At 65.5% G+C, this 26,678-nt stretch overlaps 13 protein-coding genes across 13 annotated transcripts; 7 read left to right on the top strand and 6 right to left on the bottom strand.

Moving 5' to 3' along the window:
* Nucleotides 1–140: 140 nt before the first annotated feature.
* On the bottom strand, nucleotides 141–1,874 carry Q8F55_000435 (uncharacterized protein; the record flags this gene model as incomplete). The annotated part of the gene is made up of 5 exons (XM_069349088.1): nucleotides 141–463; nucleotides 501–678; nucleotides 730–1,425; nucleotides 1,591–1,680; nucleotides 1,716–1,874. 5 exons carry the CDS (start codon nucleotides 1,872–1,874, stop codon nucleotides 141–143), a joined length of 1,446 nt encoding a protein of 481 aa, XP_069212632.1.
* Nucleotides 1,875–2,579: 705 nt separating this feature from the next.
* Q8F55_000434 (uncharacterized protein) lies at nucleotides 2,580–3,498 on the top strand (the record flags this gene model as incomplete). Its single annotated transcript, XM_069349087.1, has 2 exons — nucleotides 2,580–2,791; nucleotides 2,835–3,498. The coding sequence occupies 2 exons, from the start codon at nucleotides 2,580–2,582 to the stop codon at nucleotides 3,496–3,498; spliced, it is 876 nt and encodes a 291-aa protein (XP_069212631.1).
* Nucleotides 3,499–3,657: 159 nt separating this feature from the next.
* Q8F55_000433 (uncharacterized protein) lies at nucleotides 3,658–6,119 on the bottom strand (the record flags this gene model as incomplete). The annotated part of the gene is made up of 3 exons (XM_069349086.1): nucleotides 3,658–3,787; nucleotides 3,828–5,680; nucleotides 5,727–6,119. 3 exons carry the CDS (start codon nucleotides 6,117–6,119, stop codon nucleotides 3,658–3,660), a joined length of 2,376 nt encoding a protein of 791 aa, XP_069212630.1.
* Nucleotides 6,120–8,430: 2,311 nt separating this feature from the next.
* Q8F55_000432 (uncharacterized protein) lies at nucleotides 8,431–9,354 on the top strand (the record flags this gene model as incomplete). Its single annotated transcript, XM_069349085.1, has 6 exons — nucleotides 8,431–8,542; nucleotides 8,655–8,839; nucleotides 9,006–9,070; nucleotides 9,119–9,202; nucleotides 9,249–9,302; nucleotides 9,348–9,354. 6 exons carry the CDS (start codon nucleotides 8,431–8,433, stop codon nucleotides 9,352–9,354), a joined length of 507 nt encoding a protein of 168 aa, XP_069212629.1.
* Nucleotides 9,355–9,638: 284 nt separating this feature from the next.
* DERI1 (D-erythrulose-4-phosphate isomerase 1) lies at nucleotides 9,639–10,319 on the bottom strand (the record flags this gene model as incomplete). The annotated part of the gene is made up of 2 exons (XM_069349084.1): nucleotides 9,639–9,889; nucleotides 10,094–10,319. 2 exons carry the CDS (start codon nucleotides 10,317–10,319, stop codon nucleotides 9,639–9,641), a joined length of 477 nt encoding a protein of 158 aa, XP_069212628.1.
* Nucleotides 10,320–10,896: 577 nt separating this feature from the next.
* Nucleotides 10,897–11,931, top strand: Q8F55_000430 (uncharacterized protein; the record flags this gene model as incomplete). The annotated part of the gene is made up of 1 exon (XM_069349083.1): nucleotides 10,897–11,931. One exon carries the CDS (start codon nucleotides 10,897–10,899, stop codon nucleotides 11,929–11,931), a length of 1,035 nt encoding a protein of 344 aa, XP_069212627.1.
* A 227-nt stretch (nucleotides 11,932–12,158) lies between these two features.
* Q8F55_000429 (uncharacterized protein) lies at nucleotides 12,159–13,272 on the bottom strand (the record flags this gene model as incomplete). The annotated part of the gene is made up of 3 exons (XM_069349082.1): nucleotides 12,159–12,327; nucleotides 12,363–13,142; nucleotides 13,178–13,272. 3 exons carry the CDS (start codon nucleotides 13,270–13,272, stop codon nucleotides 12,159–12,161), a joined length of 1,044 nt encoding a protein of 347 aa, XP_069212626.1.
* A 608-nt stretch (nucleotides 13,273–13,880) lies between these two features.
* Q8F55_000428 (uncharacterized protein) lies at nucleotides 13,881–15,886 on the top strand (the record flags this gene model as incomplete). The annotated part of the gene is made up of 3 exons (XM_069349081.1): nucleotides 13,881–14,341; nucleotides 14,374–15,732; nucleotides 15,769–15,886. 3 exons carry the CDS (start codon nucleotides 13,881–13,883, stop codon nucleotides 15,884–15,886), a joined length of 1,938 nt encoding a protein of 645 aa, XP_069212625.1.
* A 123-nt stretch (nucleotides 15,887–16,009) lies between these two features.
* On the bottom strand, nucleotides 16,010–17,400 carry TRP4 (anthranilate phosphoribosyltransferase; the record flags this gene model as incomplete). The annotated part of the gene is made up of 2 exons (XM_069349080.1): nucleotides 16,010–16,921; nucleotides 16,960–17,400. 2 exons carry the CDS (start codon nucleotides 17,398–17,400, stop codon nucleotides 16,010–16,012), a joined length of 1,353 nt encoding a protein of 450 aa, XP_069212624.1.
* A 370-nt stretch (nucleotides 17,401–17,770) lies between these two features.
* pnk1 (DNA kinase/phosphatase Pnk1) lies at nucleotides 17,771–19,447 on the top strand (the record flags this gene model as incomplete). Its single annotated transcript, XM_069349079.1, has 9 exons — nucleotides 17,771–17,822; nucleotides 17,863–18,227; nucleotides 18,304–18,421; nucleotides 18,465–18,574; nucleotides 18,630–18,714; nucleotides 18,809–18,881; nucleotides 18,919–19,055; nucleotides 19,103–19,175; nucleotides 19,210–19,447. The coding sequence occupies 9 exons, from the start codon at nucleotides 17,771–17,773 to the stop codon at nucleotides 19,445–19,447; spliced, it is 1,251 nt and encodes a 416-aa protein (XP_069212623.1).
* A 507-nt stretch (nucleotides 19,448–19,954) lies between these two features.
* Nucleotides 19,955–22,640, top strand: Q8F55_000425 (uncharacterized protein; the record flags this gene model as incomplete). The annotated part of the gene is made up of 4 exons (XM_069349078.1): nucleotides 19,955–20,073; nucleotides 20,109–22,171; nucleotides 22,206–22,406; nucleotides 22,474–22,640. 4 exons carry the CDS (start codon nucleotides 19,955–19,957, stop codon nucleotides 22,638–22,640), a joined length of 2,550 nt encoding a protein of 849 aa, XP_069212622.1.
* Nucleotides 22,641–23,110: 470 nt separating this feature from the next.
* Q8F55_000424 (uncharacterized protein) lies at nucleotides 23,111–25,058 on the top strand (the record flags this gene model as incomplete). Its single annotated transcript, XM_069349077.1, has 3 exons — nucleotides 23,111–23,429; nucleotides 23,534–23,689; nucleotides 23,737–25,058. 3 exons carry the CDS (start codon nucleotides 23,111–23,113, stop codon nucleotides 25,056–25,058), a joined length of 1,797 nt encoding a protein of 598 aa, XP_069212621.1.
* Nucleotides 25,059–25,189: 131 nt separating this feature from the next.
* On the bottom strand, nucleotides 25,190–26,626 carry Q8F55_000423 (uncharacterized protein; the record flags this gene model as incomplete). Its single annotated transcript, XM_069349076.1, has 4 exons — nucleotides 25,190–25,641; nucleotides 25,681–25,858; nucleotides 25,895–26,004; nucleotides 26,065–26,626. 4 exons carry the CDS (start codon nucleotides 26,624–26,626, stop codon nucleotides 25,190–25,192), a joined length of 1,302 nt encoding a protein of 433 aa, XP_069212620.1.
* Nucleotides 26,627–26,678: the final 52 nt, after the last annotated feature.

Here is a 26,678-nt window from a genome sequence, read left to right as displayed (position 1 = left end):
CCAGGCAAGGACAGTGATAGTTGCGCGTCCTCGCACAAACGCTTGCATCAAACGCGCGACGCGCATTCCAAACGAGTCAACCTGCATACTCTGCTACTTTTTCTCTTTGAACTGCCTGAATCCTGCCACTACCGGCGACCCTACTTCTCCTCGTCTTGCACCACGGCCGACGGCGCCAGCTCGTCGCGGGGATACTTGGCCAACAGGAACGCAAACACGCTGGCCAGCACGCCGAGCAGGGCCATAAAGACGGTGGTGGCGCTCCAGCCGGGGATGTAGCGCGGCGCGTCGGTCTTGGGCCAGAGGAAGACGCCGTAGATGGACGCCGAGTTGCCCAGCGCGTTGACGATGGCGATGGCGACGGCGCGCTTCTCGGCCGGGTGCGTGATGACGTTTGGCACCCACGTCAGGACGAGCGGGCAGGCGGCGTACACTGATCCAAAGCCGAGGATGATGAAGACGTCTGGGCGTGAGCTACGGCGGGAGGGGGCGCCACTTACACTGCACCATCTGGTTCTTGACGGCCACGGTGATGACGAAACACAGGGTGCCGATGCCGCTCGCGATGGCGATGAACAGCGGCTTGTTCTGCTTCCAGTCGGCGCACATGCAGAACACGAGGATGTAGACGAAGGCCGAGGCGTAGACCGGGATCGTGTGGTACTGCGCGTCGTAGCCCTGGGCGCGTTAGCATGCCCGCGAGGCAAGCCCCAGCGACGCGGCACCCACCTTGTAGCCGAGGTTGGCGACGAGCGTAGGAACAAAGTACTGGATCGTCTGGGCGCCAGTAGAGAGCATGTACATGACGATGAAGAAGCCGACGCGCCAATCGGTGAAGGCCATCTTCATGGCCTTCATCTCGCCGGTGCGCTCGCTCCCCTGCGTCGCGGCGAGGCCGTCAAACGCGAGCCGCTGGGCGGCGAGCACGCGCTCCTCCTCGGTGAGGAACTTTGTCGTCGCCGGCCAGTCGGGCATGAACATCCACGTGAAGCACCCGAGGAAGGACGAGCCCACGCCCTCGATGATGAAGAGCCACTGCCACCCGCGCAGGCCGCGCGCGCCGTCCAGGTGCTGCGTGATGAGGCCGGCGAGCAGGCCGGAGAAGGCGCCGCTGACCGCCGTGGCCGTGTAGTACACGCAGTAGCGGGAGGATAGCTCGTAGCGGCGGTACCAGGACGAGAGGTAGAAGGCCACGCCGGGCGCGAAGCCGGCCTCGGCGACGCCGAGCGCAAAGCGCACGCCGGCCAGCTGCTTCCAGTTGGTCGTGGCCGCCATGCACGCGCTCACGCCGCCCCACACGATGCACAGGCCCGAGAGGTAGAGCGAGGGGCGGCAGCGCGCGATGAGCAGGTTGGAGGGGACTTCGAAGACGAGGTACGAGATGAAGAAGACGAGGAGGACGACGGAGTATTGTTCGGACGTGAGCTGGGGGCGGTGTTAGTGGGGAGGGGGGGGGGGAGGGTAGGGCCAAGGTAGGGGAGCGTGGCGAGGGGGAGCGAGGTTGTGTCGAGGAGAGGGAGTGTGGCGAGGGGGAGCGAGGTTGTGTCGAGGCGGGGTAGGTGTTTGGGCAAGGTTCGTGGCGCCACTCACGTTAAAGTCCTCCTCCAGCCCACCAGTCTTCGCATTCCCAATATTCGCGCGGTCGAGATACGACAGGGTGTACAGCGCCCAGATACACGGCTGTGGGTGAGCGCCGCCACTCGCACGCCACTCACGACAATGCGCATGTCGAGCTTGCGCAGCAGCTTCTTTTCCGCGTCCGAGCCGGGCACGTACGCCGCCGCGAGGGCCGCGACGCGCTCGTCCTCGGTCGCGTGTTCGGCGTGCGAGGGCGCGCGCTTGAGGTCGGAGTCCGAGTGGGTCGACGGGGGCATGGTGGGGGTGGGGGTGGGGCTTTGAGGCCTTCGTGCGGGTGGCGACGAGGGAGATCTGGCGCCTGGCGATTTATACGTCGACTCTGGCGTGTCCACTGGAGCAACTTGAGACACTGGAGCAACGGCTGGAGAAACGTCGGAGTCTCCATGCATTCTGCCCGGTCGGCTCTTGCAGCCTCGAGGCCGACAGCGTGCCGACGAGCCGACGCCGACCTACCGCCACTGAGCGGGCAGCCTGCCGCTTGGCCGTACTTGGCGCGCTGCCGGCCGCCCGGCACGATGATCAGCTGGGTGCTGATACGCCTAGACGCCGAGGCAGAAAGCCGACCGACCCGTGGGGCCTTGGCGGGGGGAGGGGCGGAGGGATACGGCCCCCGTGCATACGCCCCCGCGCCAGCGTCAACCCCGCCGCATACCTCCATGCCTCCGGGTCGATATTGGCCCGCGAGCCCGCTGCGCGCTTTCGGGCCGATGTGCCACGCCCGGAGCAGAGTGGGTCCGGGTGTTGGTGGCGCCGGCGCGGCCGCGGTGCTGCCGACGACGTGAGGCATGTCGGGCCGTCGTGTGTGCGCGCTGCGTTTCACTCCTGCTACCCCCGGGCCGGAGATGGTGTGGGGGTGGGTGGGGGCCGTAGCTACTTACATAGCGGTGTCGGCGACGACTCGACATGACCAACTACACCACCCCCACCCCCACCCCAACGACATGTCCGGCCTCAAGAACAACCGCACGCTCGAGATCCTGCGCAAGGCCGAGGAGGGGCGGTACGGCATCGTCGCGCAGTGCGTGTACGACGCCAACCAGGCGCTCGCGTTTGTGCGCGCGTGCGAGAAGAAGCGGAGCCCGGGCATCCTCCAGCTGTTCCCCATCACCGTCAAGCTCGGCGGCGGCCCGTTCCTGCAGTACTGCCTTGATATGTGAGCCCGCCCTGCCTCGCTCGCCGTGCTGACCCCCGCGCAGCTGCCACAACGCGACCGTCCCCATCAGCGTGCACATGGACCACGCGACCGACGCCGAGGCGCTCGAACAGGCCATCGGGCTGGCCGAGAAAGGCATCGCATTCGACAGCATCATGGTCGACGCGAGCCACGCCGACACGGACGACGAGAACATCGCCATCGCGGTCCCCTACATCCAGCGGTGCAACGCGCTCGGCATCGCGACCGAGGTCGAGCTCGGCCGCCTCGAGGGCGGCGAGGCAGGGCTCCGCGTCATCGACGGCGGCATGCTCACTGAGCCAGGCAAGGCTGAGGCCTTCATGGCCGCGACCGGCGCCGACATCCTCGCGCCGAGCATCGGCAACCTCCACGGCAGCTACAAGTTTGTCGAGGGCGGCCCGCAGTTCCGCCAGGAGATCCTCAAGGAGCTCCAGAAGAAGGACAAGGTGCCCTACCTCTGCCTCCATGGCACCGACGAGATCTCCGACGACCTCTTCCGCGAGTGCATCGCAAACGGCGTGTCAAAGGTCAACGTCAACTCGTGGCTCCGCGACCCGTACTGCGTCGCGCTGGCCGACGGACTCAAGGACAAGAGCATGCCAGAGGCGATCGACGACGCCATCGAGGCGCTCGAGCAGTCGGCCTTCCGCTTCTTCGACCTCCTCGGCTCCACAAACAAGGCATAGGCCTGGGCTTGTGCTTCTATAGACCCCCGCATGCACCATAACACATGATCCATACTAGTGCGCCACCGCGCCGCAGCTCTTGCAACGCGGCCGCAACTTCGCCGCCCTCGCCGTTCTGATCCGTGTGTCCTACACGCCGCCCGCCAACCCCACGCACGCCTAAGCCCCATTAGCATCCTCGTCGTCGTCCTCGTCATCATCATCCTCCTCTTCATCGTCCTCCTCCTCCTCGTCCACCTCCTTCGGGATCGGCGCAAACATGCGGTCGACGTTCTCAAAGTACTGGCCCCTGGCATGTCAGCTGTGCCCTACCCCCGGCAGCCACCCACCATCGCTGGAAGTCAAAGTTTGCGTCTGGGAGCGAATCCAAGATCGACGCATCGAAAGGCGCCTCGGATACCGGTGCGAGGTCCGGCACGTGCCTGTAAGCCGCCAGATGCGGTCCGTCCGTAACAACGTCGCCCTCAAAGCCAACGTGTGGGTCGACACCCGCCTCAGAGTGGCGCTTCTTGAACGCCGGTGGCGGAGGGTGGTCACCGCTCGCTGCCCCCGAAGAGTTGGGCGTCTCGCTGCGCTCGCCGCTGTCATCAGACTCGGGGTTCGTCTTGATGGCCGCCTCGTACAACAGCGTCATCGTCTCCATCGTCTTGCGCCGAATGCTCATCTGGTCAGGCTGAAGTGCCTCCTCCCACCTCGCCACCATGTCCTTGACAAGCTTGAGCGTCTCCAGCGCACCCGGGTCCCGGTGTCTCGCCCAGTGGTGGTACTGCACAAGCGCACAACTCGTCGCCGCGTACGGGATGTGGAAGAATGTGTCGAGCCGAGGGTTGTTGGCGTTGATCCACTCAATCCCCAGGCGCGAGTGGCGAACCAGCTGCGCCCACTTCTTCACATCGAGCGTAAACTTGATGTGCGATGGTGAATCGGCCACGCGAATGAACGCTCGCCAGAAGAGGAACTGTACAGCAGTGTAGTTGAGCTGAAGCGTGCCCACCAACAGCGAGTCCTCTGGGCCCTTGTACCGGAGATCTTCCGGAAGATTGTCGTGCCAAGAGTGCAGGTCGGACATTATTGACCTGAGCTGGTCATCCGTGGCACCGCGAAGGCCAGCAGGACCATAGACTGTTCGCAGCACGCGCCCGAGGATGATGGTGAGCTTGACGTTGTGGCCAAGCGCAACGAACATTGGCTCTGTCGGCCACGTTGACGGATCAGCGTCGGCGACGACGCGGTACGAGGCGGGGAGGAGCACGTCGCAGTCGAGAACATCGACAATGAGTGGGTTGCCGAGCGCAGCGCCATACCAGGCGTCGAGGGTAAGGGCAACGGCCCAGATTCGACGACGTAACTCGATCTGCGCGATCTCGGCGTGGGTTCGTGCTGGCGTCTTGGACTCGCGGTGCAGCCCCAGGTCCTGGGCCATGCGAATCGCAATCGTCACTCGCAGCATGGACGCGCTCGCAGTCGCCGCAGTCGGCTGCGCGTTGATCTCGCCATTGTGCGCCATGACGAGCAACGCCTGAACGTGCTCAATACGAGCGTTGCTTAGCAAATCGTTGGATCTGATAAGACTGTTGAGGATTCCGCGGAGACGCTGAAAGACGTGCCTTGGGAACTCGCGTCGGGTGGAGGCAAGTCCACACATGGCGTAAAGGAGGAACGGATAGACGCGTTTCTCTGCCACAAGCTCTTCTCTTGACACCAAGGGCAGAAACTGCAGGTCGTCGTCGAAAAACGTGTTGAGGAGCGTCGTCATGGTCTCGGCTGGGAGAACATACTTTTCCAGCGACGCCGCAACCGATCCGTCGTCGTCGTCTTTGATCACGCTCACTCGCAGACGACCGTCGTCGTCTTCGGTCACTTCCCAGTGATTATGATTCGAAATGTCGTTTTGCTCAAACGACCGCCGTGGCAAGGACGAGCTCAGGAGGAAGGCGACCGAGCCTGCCTTTCCACCACTCGGCGTGCTCGCTCCAGCCGCTTCCGTCTTGGGCTGAGAGGCCGCAGCAGGTGTCGCTTCATCGGCAGCTGCTCTGCGCTTCTTGAACCTCGTCTCGGTGATGGGCAGGAAGAAGGTGCACTCGAGGCTGTACTGCTTGCAGTGGGCGCAGATGGGCTGCACATCCTGGCCCGCTGCCTGGGCTGCTGCGGTCAGAATGTCGCATCGGATCTTCTTGGACCGCTGTTGGGGTCAGTTCACCGCACGTAGGGCGTATGCGTGCACTTACGCAGGCATCGCACGCTCGGCCGGTCTTTGTCCGCTTCTCCTCCACCGACGGGCTCTCACCGTCGGCGCGGCGCTTCTTCTTCTTGTCGCCGGGCTTGGAGCTGCCGCTGCCCTCGGCCTCTTGGCTAGCCGGAGGCTGCTGGTATGACGGGGGGAACATGGATGAAACGTGCTGGGGATTCCGATTTGAAGGGCTTGAGGCGTACCACGGGTTTGCCGACGACGTCCCGTGGGCTGCAGATCGCCCGTCTCCACGCTCCATAAAGTCTTTTGCGATGCTTGCTCGGCTGGCTGCGGCGTTTTGGGCGGACAGGTCGCTCCCGGGAATGGCGAACGATGGAAGGTCGTTGTAGGTGCCCTTGGATCGATCACTCGCACCGTTGCCAGAGTACATGGCTGAGGTGAGTGGAAGATGTTGGTTGAGATTGCGCGCGAGGAAGGGAGTCGGCGACGGCGGCGACGCGGCGACTATGATGGTGGTGGTGGATGACGCTGGGAGGGGACCGGGCTACTTGTGTTGGCGTGCGATGGACTGGTGGATAGTCGCACCGACCGACCTGTGCCGAGCTCTGCCGATCGACACAGGCTAAGGCAGGTAGGCAGGTAGCAAGAGGGCCAAGTGCGTCGAGGTTGTCGCCGGCGGAATGGGGCCGACCCGATGGCACAAAAGTCGTCGACTGGTGAGGAATGTGTCGATGAAGAGGGCAGTCGACGCAGTCGCAGTGGGATGGGATGGTGGGGGGTGAGGGGTGGGGTGCAGTGGGAAGATGAACGCAAGCGTCGTCGAGATAGCGCTAGTTGGGTGGGTCTTGGTGGGTTGCGAGTAGTGCACGCAGGGAGGCAGGCTGGCAGTCCTGCAGTCGCGCAGTCGTGTTGTGTCGGAGTGTCGGTATTGTCGGTGGAGTGGAGCCGGCCGGCCGGCAGTCGTTGTCGTCGTCGTCGTCGTCGTCGTCGTCGTCGTCGTCGTCGGCGGTCGTCGTCGTCGTCGTAATAGTTAATAGTCTGGAATGGGAATGGCCAGGGCGCGGCACGGCTCGGCGGGGGCAGGCGGGGGGCCTCTTGCGCTCTCTCTTGCTCTCTCTGTCCGGGGTTTGGGTCCACGTCCTGTCCTGTCCTGTCCTTGGCTCTATAGTCTACTCTGTGCCGGTCCGGCACGACAAATGTCATGCGCCCAAAAGGCGACCAGGGCCGGCACCTAGGGCTATCTTGGGCGCGCAGCTGCATTCCTCTTGCACGGCACAACAGCCCAGTTAAACCACCCACTCTACAAGCTCGGTACCTGGCTGGCCTCAACCCGCCCCGCCTGCCGCCCTCCGCGCAACCCCTTCGGCCGCTCTGCCGCGACGCCGCCGGCGCACATTAACCCGTCATTCATACGGCCGGCCCGACTACTGCTTGCTTGGCTCCAACCAACCCACGAGGCATCAGCTCTGAACACATATCGCCACAGTGATCCTCATCATTTGGTGGCGCGCGCGCCAGGGGACAGACACATAGAGGCCGGCGTGGTAAGACCCACGATGCAGTCTAACCTGGAGGGCGCCGCGCGCGGCCGCCGCCGCCATGGGCCGTTGTCCTTCTGCCGGGGGTTGCCTGCCGCCTTGAAGCCGCCTCCGCCTCCCACGCGCCTCTAGGGACGACGGGATGGGGTCAGTCACGGCCGTGTGTCTCTGTCTCGGCGGGTGCGCTGCCAGCCGGGTGGCTTTGGCGTGGCTGAGCGAGAGGTGTACGAGAGGGGCGGGTGGGTGCCGTGGCGGTGCCGAAGAGGATGCGCGCGGCTTTGCCGACGCTAGCTGGTCATGCTCCACGGGCAATTTGTCTTGTCGTTGGGTGGGCTGGCTGCTGGCAGGGCGCGCTGCCTCGGGCTTACCGGCCAGACGACGGACAAGTGGCCCCGGTGCCCTTGGCTTGCTTGGTGGGCACGCGCGACGAGCAAGCCTCTACTGCTCAGGCCAAGCCGCCGACGCTGACGGGTTGCCGGCGACTAAGGGATGCCGGCCAACGGAGTCGGTGATTGGGACGAGAATAGGCGTGTGTAGGTGGATAATATTAGGCCCAATATACAGTTTTGAAGCCTAATTCTGAGTTGCTGATTAGGCGCGCAGTGTGTCAGAATGACGGGGATCTCCCCTTTTTCCCCGTGTAGCGTGAAGTGTCATTGTCGCGGCGGTGTCGTGGGCGGGCGGGCTCGCGGGCGGGCGGTGCACGAGCCCACTACTGACAAGCCTGCCTGTCCGCCCCGCGCTTCCAGCAGCATCCTTTGGTGCCTTCCCCCCCCCGCCCGTTGTTGTCCTCGTCCCCCTCTGGCCTTGCGCCTGACACGCCATTGTGCACAATCTGATTCCGTCTAGCGACGGGCTCGTTGCCCCTTGTTGAGCCTGACCTGACCGCGCCTTTCTTGGCCCCCGGCCTGGCTGGCAGGCGCTGACTTGCGACGACGACGGGGGTACAATGGGCAGCCAGCCTGGCATGCCACCGCGGGCGGATCGATCAGCGCATCATCCAACACGCAACCCACTCACCTCACACCACCACTGTTCCTCTGACAACTCGTACTCCAGCACAGCACACGTCTCACTCTCCATCATCCATCAACCTTGGCCTTCCTTTTGTCCCAATCGATACATAAGCCCGTGCAACCAGACTCTTCAAAGCGTCACCCACACACTCTCACAACCCCGAAAACCCAACCCACACACCTAGCAATGTCTGCCGAGAAGAAGGACTCTGTCGTGCTCGTCACCTCTGACGACGAGACGTTCACCGTCGAGAAGAAGGTCGCCGAGCGCTCCAACCTCATCAAGTCTATGATTGAGGGTGAGTAAGCGACAACATGCGCGTGCAATGGTCGCCCCAGCACGACTTGTGCACGCGTCTGGGTCATCTTTGCCACCAGAGGGACGACACCATAACTGACGCGTGTGACCAGACCTTCCCGCCGCCAGCGACGAGTCGATTCCCCTCCCCAACGTGTCGTCGTCTGTCCTCGTCAAGGTGCTCGAGTACTGCGACCACCACAAGAACGAGCCCCTCCCGGCTGCCGACTCGAACGACGCCGACGATGCCCGTCGCAAGGCCAGCGAGATTGGCGAGTGGGACGCCAAGTTCATCCAGGTGGGTGTGCATTGCGTGTGCAAGCGGGGCGAGAAACATTGTCCGCAGAAGCGCGCATTGTTTGGTGTTGGTGATGGTGGCATTGTGCAATGCGTCGCGCCTTCCCTCCACCCTAGCAACAAGCCTTCTGTGCACGCACAATGCAGCGTCGCTGACACGGGCACAGGTTGACCAGGAGATGCTCTTCGAGATCATCCTCGCTGCCAACTACCTCGACATCAAGCCCCTCCTGTGAGTTGGGCCACTGGCTGTACCCGCGGCCCCACTGACGCACCATAGCGACGTCGGCTGCAAGACTGTCGCCAACATGATCAAGGGCAAGACGCCCGAGGAGATCCGCAAGCTCTTCAACATTGTCAACGAGTGGGTGGAGTGGGATTGGAGAGGACACGCGACTGACACACGCCAGCTTCACGCCCGAGGAGGAGGAGCAGATCAGGAAGGAGAACGAGTGGGCCGAGGAGTGAGTGCTGCGACCGTTGTGCGATCCATCCACTGACGCGCCCAGCCGCTAAACTCGTCGACCGATCTGAGACTCGAGATCGTGGCAAGTAGCAGTAGCTGGCCTGAGGCGAGAGGCATTGCATGTAAAATATGAGCCCAAGGGGGGCGCCGGGGGGTGCAACCGGGGATCGGAGTCGGGTTGTGGGGGGGTGGAGTGGAGTCGTGTGCTCCGGCTCCGGTGGCAGGGACGACGTGCGACTCGACCACGCCGCCGTGCGACTCGGCCACATACACGACTCAACTAATGATGATACATTACAGTCTATGGGGCAGGTGCAGGTTGGAGGGTGCGACGTCACGCCGCCAGAGGCTGCTCGTACTCGCCGATAGCAGCGACCTTGTCGGCCGACGCGCTCTGCTCGTCGAAGACGTAGCCGAGCCACTCCTGCGCGAGGCGGCGGGCGAGCTCGATGCCGATGACGCGCTGGCCCATGCAGAGCACCTGGGCGTTGTTGGAGAGGACGGAGCGCTCGACGGAGAAGGAGTCGTGGGCGGTCACGGCGCGGACGCCGGGGACCTTGTTTGCGGAGATGGCGACGCCGAGGCCTGCGGTGGGTGTCAGTGGGTTGGGGTGGTGCGGCGGCGGGCGGCGGGCGTCGGCGCGCTGCCCAGCTCGTAGAGAAGAGCACGGGCGAGCTCGGAGATCACGGCGCTCGCTCGCTGCGCTCGCTCGCGATAAGGGCATGCGGCTCGCTCCGCTCGCCCGTGACTAAACGCCCGCTCGCTCCGCTCGCGAGGGAGGAGACGCACCAGTGCCACAGATCAAGATCGCGCGGTCCGCCTCCCCGGCGGCAATCTTGCGCGCCGCGGCGACCGCGACGTGGGGGTACGCCGTCTTGTCGGCGTCCTCCTTGACCCCGACGTCGATGACGCGGGCTACGCGGGGATCCTTCTCGAGGTCGGCGACGATGCGGTCCTTGTATGCGACGCCGGCTTCGTCGCAGCCTACGACGATGGTGTAGGGGGGTTGGGGCATGGTGGGGGGCTGTGGGGCGCGGGGGGGGGGGGGGTGGCGGGGTGTGGTGTTGTGGGGAGTAGCAGACAGTGCAGTTGAGCGAGCTGCAGCAACGACAACAACGACAACTACTACTGCTGCTGCAGGTCACGACGCGGACCCCTCGGTGCAGCTCAAAGCCGCTCCGGGCCTGACGTTGTGTAAACCCGGAGCGGAGTTGTCGGGGGGTGGGGGTCGCCACTCCCGGTCGTGGGCCGTGTCGTCACTTGGCCCATGCTCTCCGGGCCTGGGAGATTTGGGCCGCGCTGCCCCGCTGCATCTGCACGGCCCGGTCTCCTCGTGGCATGCAGCATGGCCCCGCGGCACGAGCACGCGCGCACGCTGCGTCGCCCGCCCGCCGGCACGTCGCATCGGTCCGCCACACCCACCCGCCCCCCCCAGCCTGGAGCCATCCGGGCCAATAATCCCTCCTGCGCTTTCGGCCCGGCCGGTCGGTCGGCAACTCGGCCGTTGATATGGCGCAAGACGCCGATCGCGACGACGCATGAATGCTTAAGTAGCGGCTCTGGCCAGCATGCATGCAGCAGCACGACGCACCATGACCCTCGACACGGCCCCCGACACCACCCCCACCCCCAACACCATCCTCATCACCGGCGCCGGCGGCTGGCTGGGCGGCCTGCTAGCCTCGGCGCTGCTCGCCGACCCGGCAACGCCCAACGCGCGCCTCATCCTCGCCGACATTGTCGCGCCGCGCGTCCCCCCCGGCGCGGGCAAGGCGCTCGCGCTCCAGGCCGACCTGTGCGACGCGGGCGCCGTCGACGCGCTCTTCTCCACGGCGCTGGGAGAACCAGACACCATCTACTGCCTGCACGGGATCATGAGCCGCGGGAGCGAGGACGAGTTCGACCTCGGCCTCGCTGTCAACGTGGACAGCGTGCGGCTGCTCCTCGAGCGTGCGAGGCGCTGTGCCACGGCCCCCAAGTTCATCTTCACGTCCAGCCTCGCAGTGTATGGCGGCCCTCTGCCGGAAGTCGTCGGCCCCTCGACCATCGCGACCCCGGAAGGAGCGTACGGCACGGGCAAGCTCGTGTCCGAGCTCCTGGTCAACGAGTACACGCGCCGCGGGTTCGTCGACGGGCGCGTGCTCCGCCTCCCGACGATTGTCGTGCGGCCCGGCCCGCCGTCGGCAGCCACGTCCGCCTTCCTCAGCGGCATCGTGCGCGAGCCGCTCTCGGGGCAGGAGGCGATCTGCCCGGTGGGCGACGGGCTTGACTCGCCGCAGCTCGCGCTCGCGGCGTGGGTCGCGTCCCCTGAGACCACGATCCGCAACTTTGTCATCGCCAAGCACGTCCCCGCCGCCGCGTTCCTGCCCCACACCCGCGCAGTGTACCTCCCCGGCTTTACCGTCACCGTGAGGCAGGAGCTCGAGGCGCTCGCCGAGGTCGCTGGGCCGGCGGCGCTCGAGCTAGTCAAGTTCAAGGACGACCCGGTGAACCGCCGCATCGTGAGCTCATGGCCCGCGCGCTTTGACAACGACTACCCCCTCGGCCTGGGATTTGTCGTCGACGAGGGGGGCATGGTGCCGATCGTGCGCAGGTTCCAGGCGGCGCTGAAGGCGCAGGCAAAGTAGGGTGTAGGATGTGCATGTAGTGCAAAGTAGGATGTACATGTAATGCATTGTCCGTTGAATATGATAGGGGTTAGATTGTTCTGCACATGGCGGCGGCGGTGTGCGATGCGACGACGCTTGTGGTCGCCACGCGCCACACTCGCTCCTTGTTGATTGTCCTTGGCTGCACATTGCCGTGCGTGGCTGGGCTCGCTCGCGCGCTCGCTGCGCTCGCGCCCGACGCCCGCCTACGCCTCGCTCTTCTCCGCCTTGAGCGACTCGCTCTCGGCCCGCGCCTCCTCAGCCGCGGCCTGCTCGCTCGGGCGCTGCTGCGCGGGCGCCGGCGCGCCCTGGGCCTTGTGCCAAGTGTACAGCAGCGTGCCCGCCATAATAAGCACGATGGACGCGACGCGCGAGCTGCCGTCAGCGACCGCACCCCCAACCCTACTCACGTATTCAGCAAGTCGCCAAACAACTGCACGCCCAGAATCGTCTGCAGCACCGACCGGCACGCCGACGAAAACATGTGCGTCACGGGCGAGGTCACCTTGATGCTAAGCAACCCCGCGATGCAGATGAGGAAGCCGACGACGCCCGTGACCAGACTGCCGATGGCAAACGCCCGCAGATCGCCCTCGGTCCCGGCCAGCAGGGCGTAGATCTTGCCCGACTCGGCCAGAAGCACGGCCGGGACAATGGCGATTGCGCTCAGCGCATTCGTCCAGTAGGCCAGGTCGAGGGCACTCCCGTCCAGGTGGCGCAGCGTAGACTTGATCAGCACGGCGTGCACAGCGACCATGGCGGCAGAGGCGATGCCGAGGATCATGCCCAGCACTGGCGCCTCGGGCGCCGCGCCCGCGCCGAGCGGGAACGGCAGGAACGAGAAGGTAAAGCCCCAGGTGACGAGGGCGCATGCGATGAGCGTGTCGCGCGTCGGCCGGGTCCCCGTCGACGCAGCCTGCAGCGCAATCGTCATGGGCAGGGTGAGCCCGCGCGCGACCTGGAAGTAGCTGGCGTCGACGATGCGCAGGCAGTAGATGTTGAAGGCGAGGCCCACGACGTTGACGGCCGCGACGGGCAGCATCTTGCCCACCATGTCCTTGGACCAGCGGGGGACCGACCACGCGGTGCGGGAAGTCCCGCCCCACGCGTACAGCAGAACCACGGCGATCAGGAGCTGCAGGAAGAGGAAGGTGAGCGGGAGGTCGGACGACTTGAGCACCCATTTGTTGCTGCTGTCAGCGGCCGCATCGGGGGGCTAGCTTACACAATGACCATGACGATGGCGACGGCCATGAAGAAGGAGACGACCGCGGCGACCTTCCACCGCGGGGTGGGCTCCTCTGGCGTGTTGCTGCTCATTGCGCGTGCCAGATCTCTGGATCTAATCTGGTCGAGTGGAAGCGAGTGGGGAGTGTGTAAACGAGCCTTGGCGGAGCTTATTGTTATCGTCGGCGTTGTTGTTGTTGTCGTCGGCTATGTCGTTGTCGTCGTCGCTGCCACAAGGTATCCAGTAGCGAGGTAGCGATGTCTAAACAAGATCTGCCAAGTGCAAGTAGGTGCAAGAGAGTGAAGAATTAGAATGCACAATGCTCGCTGGCTCGCAGTGTTTGTGTACCTTGACGACGACGGATGACGAGACGGACGGGAGCGAGTGCCCCGAATGCCCCAGGTGGTCACCGTAGTCGTATGCCACTTTGGCCCGCACGAGGGTTGTCGCTGCCGTAACTTTGTGCCACTGGTGCGGCCAAGGTGACACATTTGCCCCTTCACTCTAACCCCCCTTCTGCCCTCTGCGACCTCACTCTCTCGCTCCCCGACTCACATACCTGCGCGCCTGCGCGTGTGAGCCAGCCAGATGGCTACAGGCATGCATGCGAGCACGCAGCACGACCGCACGCACGCACGCACCCGTGCCGTCATGACTCGCTCCTGTTGTCACCTCTGCTTTATTACAATAACAGACAACCATGGGACCGCAGCACTCGCCACCACAACAACCGTCCACCGACCTGATGCTTCCTACGCCCCCGGACACGCCGGGGAGCAGCCTGGCCGGCGCGAGCGTCTGGAGCTCGAGCACGTCAAGCACGGCCAACACCTGCAGCAGCATGCCCGGCGTCGATGGCCCGAGCAGCTCGGGCACGAGGTCGGGCGGCATGCCTGGTGTCGACGGCCCGCCCAGCGGCCGCAACGCGCCCAGCAGCACGCGCAGCCACGGCATGCCAGGCGTCGACGGGCCAAGTAGCGGGCGCGGCGGCATGCCCGGCGTCGACGGGCCCAGCTCGGCGCCCAGCCGCCAGCCGCCCGACGCCCCGGCCAGCGTCAGCTCGAGCCGGAGCGCGAGCCCGCTCCTGCCTGTCCGGCGCCAGCTGAGCGACAACGAGCTGTCGTACTTTCTCCCGTCGCGCGCCGACGGCGTCAACGACATGTAGGTGGACTGAGAGGCACCGCTGACCGTAGGTACGTGCACCACAATCTGCGCGCGGCGCCCGACGCGCTCAGCCTGCAGCGCGTGCGCCTGGCGTGGGCGCTCGGCCTGCACCGACACCCTTTGCTGGCCAGTGCGGTCGAGCTGCGCGCGTACGACGATGCCGTGTTTGCGCACGCGCCGCCAGCGACGCTGGCACAGGCGCTCGAGCAGGGCGACCAGCGCCTCACATTCTTCGAGGCGGCCGACGGCCCGCCCGACCTCGTAAACGCCTACCTCAACGGCGTGAGGACGCTGTCCGCCACCATGCCGGCGCAGCTCATCATCCGCCGCGGCACGGCGCGCGGGACCGACCTGTCGGGCGCGTGGGCCCACGAGGCCGACGACGGGCTCGACAACGCAGAGGTCATGCTGTGCACGACGCACTACGTCGGCGACGGCATGGCGCTGCACAGCTTCATGAACGAATTCTACGGGCACCTCGGCGGCGAGCGCACCATCGACGAGCTGCAGGCGCTGCTGCAGGCCGAGGTGGACGCCGCCGTGCAGGCCGGGAGCACGGCCCTGCCCCCGAGCCTCGAGGACCGCATCCCCCTAAGCAGGTGGCAGCGCGCGGCCGGCGAGGTGGCGCAGCGCAGCGCCGACGCGCGTCTCCTAGGCGGGCAGGTGCTCCCCGCCGTGCGCGGCGCCCAGCGGCATACGATCGTCCCGACGCGCGCGTACAGCCGCGAGCAGACTTCGCGCGCACTCGCGACGTGCAAGGCGCACGGCGTGACAATCGCACACGCCGTGTTCGCGCTGTGCGCCGTCGCGTGGGGCAAGTACGCTGGCGCTGGCGAGGCGACCGAGCCGACAATGATCTACTCTGCGCTCAACCTCCGGCCCCTGATGCACCTCGTGCCCGCGCGCACCTCGGCCTCCTTCTTCCACCTCGCCGTGGGCTACTTCAACGTCGTGCTGCCCAGCCTGCGGCCAGCGCTGCCGCCGGCCGACGTCGTGTGGCTGCGCGCGCTCCAGACCAAGCGGCAGACGGTGGCGGCGGTCAAGAGCCCGCTGGCGGGCGCGACGTTCCGCGCGACGTCGAGCGCGCGCGCCGCCCGCTCGCGCCACTGGGCGCGCTTCGACGACGAGGCGGCCAACCCTGGCCTGGGCCTCGGCCTGCGCATCAAGGACCGCGCGCTGCCCGCCCCCGCTGGCGCTGAGAAGAGGGACGAGCAGGCGCGCCCCCCGCCCCCGCCGCCCGCGGGCAAGGCGCTCATGGGCGTCAGCATGCTCGGAAACCTCGACGGCGTGTACAAGCACGACGCGTTCCCCCGCACAAAGCTCTACTCGCTCACCACGGGCTCGCGCCAGCGCCCCGGCGGCCTCCTGCTGTTCGCCTACACCTTTGCGTGAGTCTGTCGTGGAGGTGCGTTGCTGACGCCCAGCGGAAAGCTCTTCCTCTCGCTCGGGTACGACGCCAACGGGTTCAAGCCCGGCGTCATTGACGCGTTCTGGGCCGACGTGCTGCGCCTCGCCGAGGACGTCGTGGTTGGGGCGGCGTGATATCTGGCGTAACATCCAAGTACTATAGTCGGCAGCTGCCCGGCAGTTGCCACCCCGGGGACAATCATAGACATCGGACATGCATAGGACTCGACACCACACCTGCCGCACCGCACCTAGCACCTACTTGCCCAATGGGAACCCCTCGGCCGCACTCCGCTGCAGCTCGTTCGGCGACGACGGCGTCGCGTACCCGCTGCGGCGCTGGTGCAGCCACGCCTTGACGAAACCGTTGCGCGCCGCCACACCGCCGTCGTCCTCGGGCGCCGGTGGCAGGTCGAGGCCCTTTTCTCCCATTGCGCGCTTGGACGCGTCACGGAAGCCGTCAAACGCGGCGCGCGCGCCCCCGCTCTCGAGCGCCTCGCGCGCAATCGCCACACCCTCCTTCCAGTCCTTGGCCCGGCCCGACACGTGCAGAAGCGTGGCCGCGTTGACGAGCACATAGTCGCGGATCGACTCGAGCGACGGGTCCTCGGGCCCGGCGGGGTTGGCCAGGTGCTCTGGCGCCGCCGAGTTGTTGAGCAGCGCGTTGAACGTCAGCGCGTTGAGCTCGGGCGTCGCGCCCTTGACAGAGCTGAGCGGGTGCGTGGGCAGGCCAAAGTCCTTTGTCGGGTGGATCTCCTCGAGCGAGATCTGGCCGTTCTCCAACCTCCAGATCCAGGTCGGCCCCGCGATCGACACCTCGTCGAGCCCCTCCTGTCCGCACACGACGGCCGCGCGCTCGACGCCCAGCAGGCGGAGCACCTCGGCAAACGTGTCGCCCAGCTCGCGCTTGGCGACGCCGAGAACCATGCGCTGTGGGCGCGCAGGGTTGATGAGCGGGCCGAGAACGTTGAACACTGTCCTAAAGTTGAGCTGGCGACGGATCGGCGCAATATGCGCGAGCGACGGGTGGTAGTGCGGCGCGAAGAGGAAGAGGAAGGGGGACGCGGGAAGGAAGTCGTGGATCTGGTCGACGGGGAACGACAGCCTGCAGTCGAGCGATATCAGCAGGTCGGCCGAGCCCGAGGTCGAGGTGGCCGCACGGGAACCGTGCTGCAAAGTCAGCCGCGCTCCGTGTCCATTCAACCCACCTTGGCAACACGGACACCGGCACCCGCGACGACAACAGCAGCCGTCGTCGAGACGTTGTACGTGTCCCAGCCGTCACCGCCCGTTCCGACAATGTCGACGAGGCCGCGGTATCCGTCGCCCTCCTTGTCCGAGTCGCGGTAGTCCCACATACCGTGGCCGTGGGGGTCGTCGACGCCGTTCTTGGGCACCAGGTCCTTGACGGCGATGGCGTGACGGCGGAGCACGTCGGCACAAGCGGCGACCGTCTCTGGTGAGCTATCAAGGCCCGAGAGGGTGAGCGCGGTGAGGAAGGCGCCCGACTGGGCCTCGGACGCGCCCTGGACGACCATGTGCTCAAACGCATTGCCGCAGTCCTCCGCCGTGAACTCGCTGGGGGTCTGCACGAGCTTCTTGAGGAGGAGCTTGAAGCTGTCTGGCGTGAACTCGGTTCCGGCTGACATGGTGGCGATGGATGACAAGATATGAGAGAGAGACCTGTCAGCCTTTTGTTGTCGTGTCGAGGTCTTGTTCGTTACCGCGGTGGACGTCCATCTCTCCACTTGCCGACTCGAGATCTCTGGGATCTCTGGCGGCCTGCCGAATCGACAATGTTCGACCACGTGGCATTTTGATCCCGTCCGGGCCGCCCGCCCAGCCCGCCTCACCCACCTCCACTTCGAGCGTCAGATACGGCGCGATCGACGAGGAATGGGTGCGTAGAGTAACTAGTCCAGTCAACATCCTGTACGCGCGACTTCTTTCAAAGCAACACTTGCTCTGTTCACTTTCTTGACAAGTCGGTAACGCCCAATCACGTCAAACTCGGTGCTGATGAAGGAAGTGAAGCGAAGCTCGTCGGGCTCAGCTCCCCCCGCCAAGAAGGGTGAGCTTGCTTACATCTTGCTTCTCAGCTCACACCCCAGTCCACTCCTTCTTCACACAGCCGGCAGGAGGAAGCGGCGCCGGGCCATCGCGCGGAACGTTCGACACCAATGCATCCCCGTCCCTTGTACACTACCATTACCTCGACCCACTCGAGGGCGCGCCACCGGCCACGCCAGTCGAGCTCGTCCTCTACGACCTCGACGGCACGCTGATCAAGCCGAGCAGCGGTGCCAAGTTCCCCAAGGACCGCAACGACTGGATGTGGTGGAACCCTCTTGTGCCAAAGCATATCAAGGACGAGATCAAGAGTGGCAAACATGTCATTGTCCTCAGCAACCAGGGGCACAAGGCGCCAAAGATTCGCAACGAGTGGCGCGCGAAGCTGCCGTTGATTTCAGCCAAGGTGAGCCGAGCGACAGCACAGTCACTCTGTGGCGGGCTTCTCCCCGTGTACAGTACAGGCTAACTCCCTGGTTCAGCTCGGCGACCTCCCCTTTCGCGTGCTTGGCGCCCTGGAGAAGGACATTTACCGCAAGCCACACACTGGCATGTTCGACTTTGTTGCGAAGCTGTACAAGGACAAGGGCTGGAACATCGGTGCGTAGCACGCGCCATGCCCACACCCGTGCTGATAAGATAGACATGGACAAGGTTGTTTACGTCGGCGACGCGGCGGGCCGAAAGAGGGACCATAATAACACCGACCTCACCATGGCCCTTAATGCTGGAATCAAGTTCTACACGCCGGAAGTGAGTAGCGGTAGTTCTCCGCACTCAGCAACATTCATATCTAACATGTCTGCAGGAGCACTTCCTGGGCGAGACCAAGGCATACCCCCATCCCCCAGACTCCTTTCGGCCGTCCGACTCGCCCGCACTACAGGACAATTGTAAGAAATGACCGATCCGGTCGTCATGTGGCCGCGGAGGTGCACGTTCGTCATATGATGGCGGACATGTAGCTACATATGCTGACCAAGCAAGTGCCGCCAGTTGTCCCATCTAACACACCTATTGCGCGCGATAAAAAGGAGATAGTGGTGTTCACTGGCATTCCGTGAGTGCTACCCCTGTGGTTCACCGCCAACCCTTAGCGCCTCCGGCAAGACGAGCTTCTATCGCCGTCACTTTGCGTCTTACGAGCACATCAACCAGGACACACTTCGGACGAGGGATGCGTGTGTCAGAGCAGCGCGCAAGAAGTTGGAAGAGGGCAAGTCGGTGGTCATAGGTGAGTCGGCCACCGCTCGGTGGGTGATGCGCCGGTGCTAATGTCAGACAACACGAACCGGAACAAGGCGACCCGGGCGGTGTATGTGGCGTTGGCAAAGGAGCAAGGCGTCCCTATCAGGTAGGCAGAGGCATGTGGCCCCGGCTGACGGCAGGCTGTTCCACTTCACGACCCCTCCAGAGCTCGCAAAGCACAACAACGTGTACCGCGCATTGCACGCTCCAGCCGACGAGCCCAAACGCGAGCTGTTGCCTGCCTTGGCCTTCGGCAGCTACACTGCCGACTTTGAAGTGCCCAAGCTGGGCGAAGGGTTCGAGGAGATTCGAACCGTCAACTTTGTGTGGGAGGGCGATGAAGAGCAGCGCAAGCTCTGGGACCGATACCTGCAATAGAGCAGAGGTGCGGCAGAACGCGCCCGTCATGAATGTCACGTCCCTTCCAGAACCCGGCCGCCGCCACCGCCACGAGCCGCGAGCCGCCGGCCAAGATCCCCCACATCCCCTGCCCGGTGACACCCTCTCCCGCCCTTGACGCCTCCACTGGACAAACTGACCAGGCCTGCGGTTGTGCTGCCAAGCTCCAATGCCCAGACGCGTTCGGTTGTCGGATACCGAATTCCAGGATTCATTTAGGGCAGCTCAGCAGAACCTCCACCTGGAGTCGCCGTTGCTGCCCTTGGACCCTGGTAACTAACGGTTAATGGCGGATTCTATTCGACCTCGACCTCTTTACTCAGCCGCCCCGCAGTCGTTTCCCCACTATCCCCACCGGCTCCCGACTCGTCTGACCCGTTGTTCTCTCCACAACATTATCGTGTTCACATTGACTCGCCCAGCAGCGCTGTGCTTGATGGCGACGACGACCCCTACCACCTCGCTCCGACCAGCAGAGACTCCAGAATGAGCAAACGCGACTCTTCGGCCATGACCGACGCCTCCACTCCGAGCGGAGACGAGTCCGCTGGGGGCCGTGGGGACGGCCCCAAGAAGGAAAACACGTCGAACGGCACCGGTGACAGGTAGGGTGGCGAGGGGAGGCTCTCGCTGACGGCAGGAAACGCGACGCCGACGAGGGCATCGGGCGCGTCCAGCTCGCATGCTTCTACTGCCGCGCGAAGCGGATCCGGTGCAGCGGCGAAAAGCCCGTCTGCTCGGCGTGTAGCAAGACGAGTGCAAAGTGCGAGTGGCCCGCGGGCCGCAGACGAAAGCGCACGCGGCGCGAGATGGAGGAGGCGCGGCGGCAGGAGGAGGCTGCGCAGACGGCCATCTCGCTCGGCGGCCTCGGCTCCATCGCGCCCTCGCGCCTCTCGCTAGCGACGTCCGGCTCGTCGTCTGGCGTCTCGTCGACTATCCCCTCGGTTTCGGCCATCCCGCTCCCCTCACCAAGCCTGGGGCGCGACACAATTGACCCGTGGGCCATCACATCATCAGCGGCGAGCTTTACCTGGCCGGCCAACTTCCTCCCCGACGTGGTGGCGCCCGACGTCTTCTCGTTCGACGTGCTCGGCGCGCCGGCACCCAACGTGCTCAGCGCGGCGGTGCAGTCTGGTACGGGATTGAACGCGTCGACGTCGGCGCCTACCAAGCTGGACCCGACCCTCGCTGGCTTCCTCGACGACAACTCGCCCGGCACCGACCTCCGCCTGCTCCAGGCGCTCGAGAACCAGCAGGCTTACGTCTCTGGCGACCCAAACGCTGGCGACGACCTCGAGCTGTGGTACTACCGCTTTTCGGGCTCGACCGCCATCCACCCAGGCATCAATCGCATCTCGCTCAAGCTGCAGAAGAAGGGGTCAGGGCATACCCCTACCGCCGCGTCCGAGGAAGTGGCGGCGTCGCCGCAGACGTCGATGGGCCCGCCGCCTGCGCCGGTGGACCTTTGGGACGCGAACGGTCTGCCCCACCGCCACGTCTGGGACCCAATATTCGACAAGTTTACAGAGAACGTCGCGTGCCACTTCCCAAGTGTGAGCCGCAGGCGCATGACTATCCGGTACGACTCGGGGACGCAGAGCGCCTTCCTCGCCAACTGTATCCTCGCTGTCGGCGCGCGGTTCACCAAGACAGAATCTCCTGTGGCCGCCGCCGCGCCGTTCGTCGCCAAGGCACAGGAGCTCGTCGCGCCCCTGCTGCACCTCCCGGCATATGACGTGGTCACTGGCCTGCTGCTCCTCGCCTGGGCATGCTACGGCCAGGGATCCGAATCCGGCCTGTGGCAGTACAGCGGGATGGCGATCCGCATGGCCATCGACCTGGGGATGCACGAGAACAGCGAGATCTTTGAATCCCCTGCGCACCTCGTGCGCATCCGCCTCCTGTTCTGGAACCTGTTCGTGACGGACCGCGTCGTGGCGTTTGCGACGGGCCGCCCAGCCAGCATCCCCGAAGACATGATCGAGATCCCGCTGCCTGAGAACGCCGACTTCTTCCCGGACCGTGCGCGCGACGACAAGCCGCTCGACGAGCCTGTCCAGCCCGTGCCGTACGTGTACCTCGTGCGGCTGATGGTGCTGTGCGGGCGGATAAGCAACGTGCTTAACGGGCGGCGGGGCCACGCACGGACGCTGGTGGCGTCCGACGAGCCGCTGGCCGAGCGCCTCGCCGAGCTCCAGGCGCGCCTGGTCAGCTTCTACGCCGCGCTGCCCGACGCGATGAAGTGGAGCGCCGACAATTTCAAGCACCAGCACTCGCGTGGCAACGGCGGGACGTTTTTGTCGCTGCATCTCTGGGCCAACGCGGTCCTGGCGCTCGTGTACCACCCCGACCTGCTCAAGTCGCCGTCGGGCGTCGAGACGCCGCTCGGCCGCAGCATGCCCCGCAACGTGCGGCTCGCGATCGCGAGCAGCCGCCAGATCTGCGAGTGCATGGTGTTTGCGGATCTGGTGGGCCACACGTCGTACATTGCGTCGCCGGTGGTCGTGCAGCCGCTGTACGTGGCGGCCATGGCGCTGATCCACGAGATGCGCGCGGCACAGGCGAGCGAGGCGGAAGGGAACGCGAGCGAGCTGTTCCTCGTGTCGATGACTCGGCAGAACTTTACGGCGCTGCTCAAGGCGATTCTGAGTATCGAGACGGCGTGGGCGGGCGCGAGCTACGTCGCGTCGCTGCTTCAGAAACGTGAGTGGAGACGAGTGGGTGTGGCTGACGGCAGGCTCTGGCATCTCTCTGCGCAACGCGGCGGCGTCGAAGCGCACGTTCATCTCGCTCCCGGACCAGGGCATGCTCCAGCGCTTCATCAGCGACCCGAACCACCCGCACGACATTGCGCCGGCGACCGAGACGTCTATGCGGAATTCGGCGGCGCGGCAGAGCATCAAGGGGGAGGGGGAGGGGGATGCGGCGGACGGGAGTGGTGAGTGAGGCGTGGTTGCCACGGAACAATGCGGCGTGGGTGCCATGGACCAATGCTCACACCCCAGGCTCACTCTGGCTTTCCGACCTGCTGAGCGGATACTCGGTCGGCGTGTACAACGAGACGCCGGCGGACAGCTTTGACTTTGCGCGCCTCATGGCGCTGGGGGGTGGGGTGGGTGGTGACATCGGGGGAGTGCTCGGCACGGACCCGGTGTCGCCGGTGGCAGAGTAGGTGTGTGGGCCGGCGGGGTGTGTGGGCCGATGCGGCGTGCGAGGCGCCGCCGGGCAAGTACTGCAGCGTGTATAGTCCCGTTTGTACCATTGTACCAGAGTGTGTGTATGTAGGGTGCTTCTGGCAGAGTCGCCACTCGCAGTGCCAAGTGGCCGCCGGGTGCGACGTGCATAACACCCGCGAGGTCCGGAATGGAGCAGGGAAGAAGCCGACCGGTCGGCCAAGTGGCAGTGAGGCACTGAGCGGCACGCAGGCTTAATTCCACTCCGGGCCGAAGTGTGCCCAGCCGGGCCTATGTCCGTTTCGGATGATACGGTGGTCGTCATGGGGGACATGCAGCAGCGGTCCAGTTGCAGTCTCAGCCGATGCGGGGAAGAGGTGCGGCGGCGTGCGTGCATGGAGCGTGCGCGCCGCACGCGCTCTGCCTTATCTAGCTGGCCCTCGTCCAGAGCAACCCCCAAACCCCCGCAATGACCGACCGACACATCTTCAACGACCACACGACGCTCGTCGCGCGCAGCCTGCGCGGCCTGGTCGCCGCGCACCCCGCGCTGTCGCTCATCCCGTCCCTGCGCGTCGTGTACCGCGCCGACGCTGACCGCTCGAAAGTGTCGCTCATCTGCGGCGGCGGGAGCGGGCACGAGCCGGGCACGGTGGGGTTCGTCGGCGCCGGGTTGCTCACCGCCGCCGTGGCGGGCGACGTGTTTGCCAGCCCGTCGGCGAAGCAGGTCATGGGCGCGATCAAGGCCGTGCCGAGTGACGAGGGGGTGATTTTGATCATCACGAATTGTAAGTGAGCGGCGTAGCTGCGAGCTCGAGGGGGGGAAGGAGGACGGAGCGCCACGGCCCCGACCCGTCCGTCACACGACACCGAGCCCCGCTCACGCCCCCAGACACCGGCGACAACCTCCACTTCGGCCTGGCCAAGCTCATGGCGCAGGCGCAGGGCATCGACAACGTCGAGATTGTCGTCGTCGGCGACGACGTGAGCGTCCCGCACAGCCGGGGCAAGATGGTGGGGCGGCGGTGCTTGGCCGGCGTCATCCTGGGTGAGTGTGGCTGTGGCTACCTGCCGAGTCGCGTGCTGACGATACAGTCTGCAAGATCATGGGGGCCGCCAGCGAGGCCGGTACACCCTTCCACCCCCTCGTCGCCCTCGGCCGCTCCCTCTCAGCCAACATGGGCAGCGTGTGCATGGCCCTCGACCACTGCCACGTCCCGGGCCGCTCGGGCGAGTTTGCGCAGATCCCCGCCGGGCGCATCGAGATCGGGCTGGGCCTGCACAACGAGACGGGCGTGTACAACATCCCGCAGCCGAGCCCGGAGGACCTGATCGCGCAGATGCTCGACCTCATCCTGCGCCAGGACGACCCGGAGCGCAGCTTCGTGCCCTTTGCCGACGGCGACGAGCTCGTCCTCTTCGTCAACAACCAGGGCGGGATGAGCGCGCTCGAGATGGGCGCAGTCGTCGACGAGTGCCTCGTCCAGCTCGAGGGGCGGGGCATCGTCCCGCTGCGCATCTTCAACGGCGTCTTCATGGGCAGCATGAACATGCCCGGCATCAGCATCAGCCTGCTCAATCTGACGAATGTCGCCGCCGACACCGGCGTCGCGGTCCCCAAGCTGGTCGAGTACATCGACGCGCCGCACGCGAGCAGCGCTTGGCCGGCACAGGACCGCATCTGGCCCGCTGCCAAGGGGCTCGCGGCCCGCACCCGCACCGACAAGTTCACGGAGGTCGCGGCCGAGGAGAGGGCCGAGCCGCCGGCCGGGCCAGAGCTGCGAGGCGACCCCGGCGCGATCCAGCGCGCGCTCACGACGGCCGCGGCCGACGTCGTCGCGCTCGAGCCGGCCCTGACAAAGTGGGACACGATCGTCGGCGACGGCGACTGCGGCGAGACGTGCGAGAACGGCGGGCGCGCGGTCCTCGCGGCCGTGGAGGGCGGGCTCGGGCGCAGTGGCGCGCTCGTGGCGCTGTTCCGCGCGCTCACAGAGATCATCGACGAGGCGTGCGGCGGCACGCTCGGCGCGATTTTCTCCATCTTCCTCGCGGGCTTGACCAACGCGCTCATGGAGGAGGCAGCGGCGAGCCCCCAGCCCGAGGTTGGGCCGGCGCTCTTCGGCCGCGTCGCGCTCGCCGCGCTCGATACCCTCGGCCAGCGCACCGCCGCGCGCGAGGGTCACCGCACCGTCATGGACGCGCTCATCCCCTTCGCGCGCGTGCTCGCCGAGACGGCAGACCTCGACGCCGCGGCCGCGGCCAGCAGGAAGGGCGGCGAGGCGACCGCCACCCTCACGGCGAAGCTCGGCCGCGCGGCGTACGTCGGCGACAGGACAGACACGGTCATGCCCCCCGACCCTGGGGCCATGGCCTTTGTCGCTGTCGCCGAGGGCATTGCCAAGGCGTTCCGCAAGTAGGCTCGGCGTCGTCACAGTTAGTAGTTGGACATCTCCCCATAGCTGTTAGCACTCTCAGCCTCTAGCCCCCTCCCCCCCCTCGCTCGCGGCTACGCCGCTCGCCCCCACTGTACTCTAATCAATGCCCGGATTCATGATAGATTACGCATGATCAGCTCATATGTAAGCATGGTCACAGCGCTGCTTGGCACAGTGCGGACCAGGTTGATGCTCAGCCCCCGGTAGAAGCCCTGCCACCCGTCCTGCCTATAAATCTTGCGGAACGTGTCCACAATCCCCCCCTTCTTCGGGCTCCACCCCGTCTTGCGCAGCGACTGCGGCCCGTCCGCAGCGTCGCCCATAGAGTGCACCAGGGGTGGCGTAGACCCCGTCACCAGCGGCGAGTACAGCGTCGCAGGGCCAGGAGTCGCCCGCGCCGGGTGCCCGACGTATGGTGGCGGAGGTGGTGGTGGCCGGACCGCCCGGCGCACCTGCATCCGCGTGCGCAGCACCTCGTGCGGGTATGTTGCCAGCGACGCGATCATCTTGGAGAACGCAGACGCTGCAAGAATCGACGTCGGCGTCAGGGGCTGCCCGTCGTGTGCTGCAAAGTCAGCACCTCCCTCCCTCCTCCTTCACCCACCCATCGCCGTCTTGGTCTTCTCATACAGGCCAAACTGCACGGCAACGTGCGTGACGCCAAACAAACTGGGTATCAAGCCCTTGTAGAAGGCCGACAAGCCCTCGGTGCGGTAGATCGTCTTGATCGCGTCCCACGTCGTGCGGTAGCGCGGAGCGTCTGGTGGCAGGACAGCCTGGGCCTGTCGGGTAAGTTTGGCTTCGACGTGACCACCCACCATAAATCTCGTCTTGACCACCCACAGCGGGTTAGTCAAGATTGTGCCCGTCGCACCCGCCGTCATCGCCGCCGTCACATGAATCAAAGAGGGGTACTTCTCTGGTCGTCCTGAGAGAGTCAGTCGGTCTTCCCTTCAATGTCCCCATGGCGCTCCCAACGGTCACTCACCACTCGCTGCAAGCCCCCTCGCCATACGGTCCTTGATAAAGTCATAGACGGTGAAGTAGATGCCCCACGTCGGCAGGTAGCCCGCAATCGTCGGTCCCAGGCCGCGGTAGAAGCCGCGAACACCGCTGAGGCGATAAATCCGCATGCACGTCTTGGTGACCCCTTCGTAGCCCGGCTGGTCCTTGGGGATGCTCTGCGCCTGCAGTGTCGTCTTAACCACGTCGAGCGGGCACGTTGCGATAGACGACACGAGGCCAGCTCCCGCACCAGCGACCATCGAGTGCAAGCCGTCAGGAACGTGGAACCGGCCGCGCCGCGGGCTGCCGTCGGCAGCTGCGCGGTAGTGCCCGTCCCCGCCGCCGTAGCCGCCGCCAGCTCCCGAGCTCGAGCTGGGCCCGGGGTTGCCGACCGAGAACAATGGCGGGTCGGCAGGCGCCGAGGCGTGGGTCGAACTCAGGGCCAATGATGACGAAGACGCTGGCTCCAATGGCGACGCGGTTACCACCGCTCCTCGCGAGGTCGTCGCCTCGGCGCTGCCATCATGCGAGAGGGGGGATACCATCGCCAGGCTGGTCTAGAGCCTTGGCGTGGTGTCTGATAGTGTTAGGGTGCGG

The sequence above is a fragment of the Vanrija albida genome, assembly GCF_041260175.1.
Source record: "Vanrija albida strain AlHP1 chromosome Unknown contig_1, whole genome shotgun sequence".
NCBI lineage: Eukaryota > Fungi > Basidiomycota > Tremellomycetes > Trichosporonales > Trichosporonaceae > Vanrija > Vanrija albida.
The sequence above is the reverse complement of the archived record's forward strand: the minus strand, read 5'-3'. Positions and strand labels throughout refer to the sequence as shown.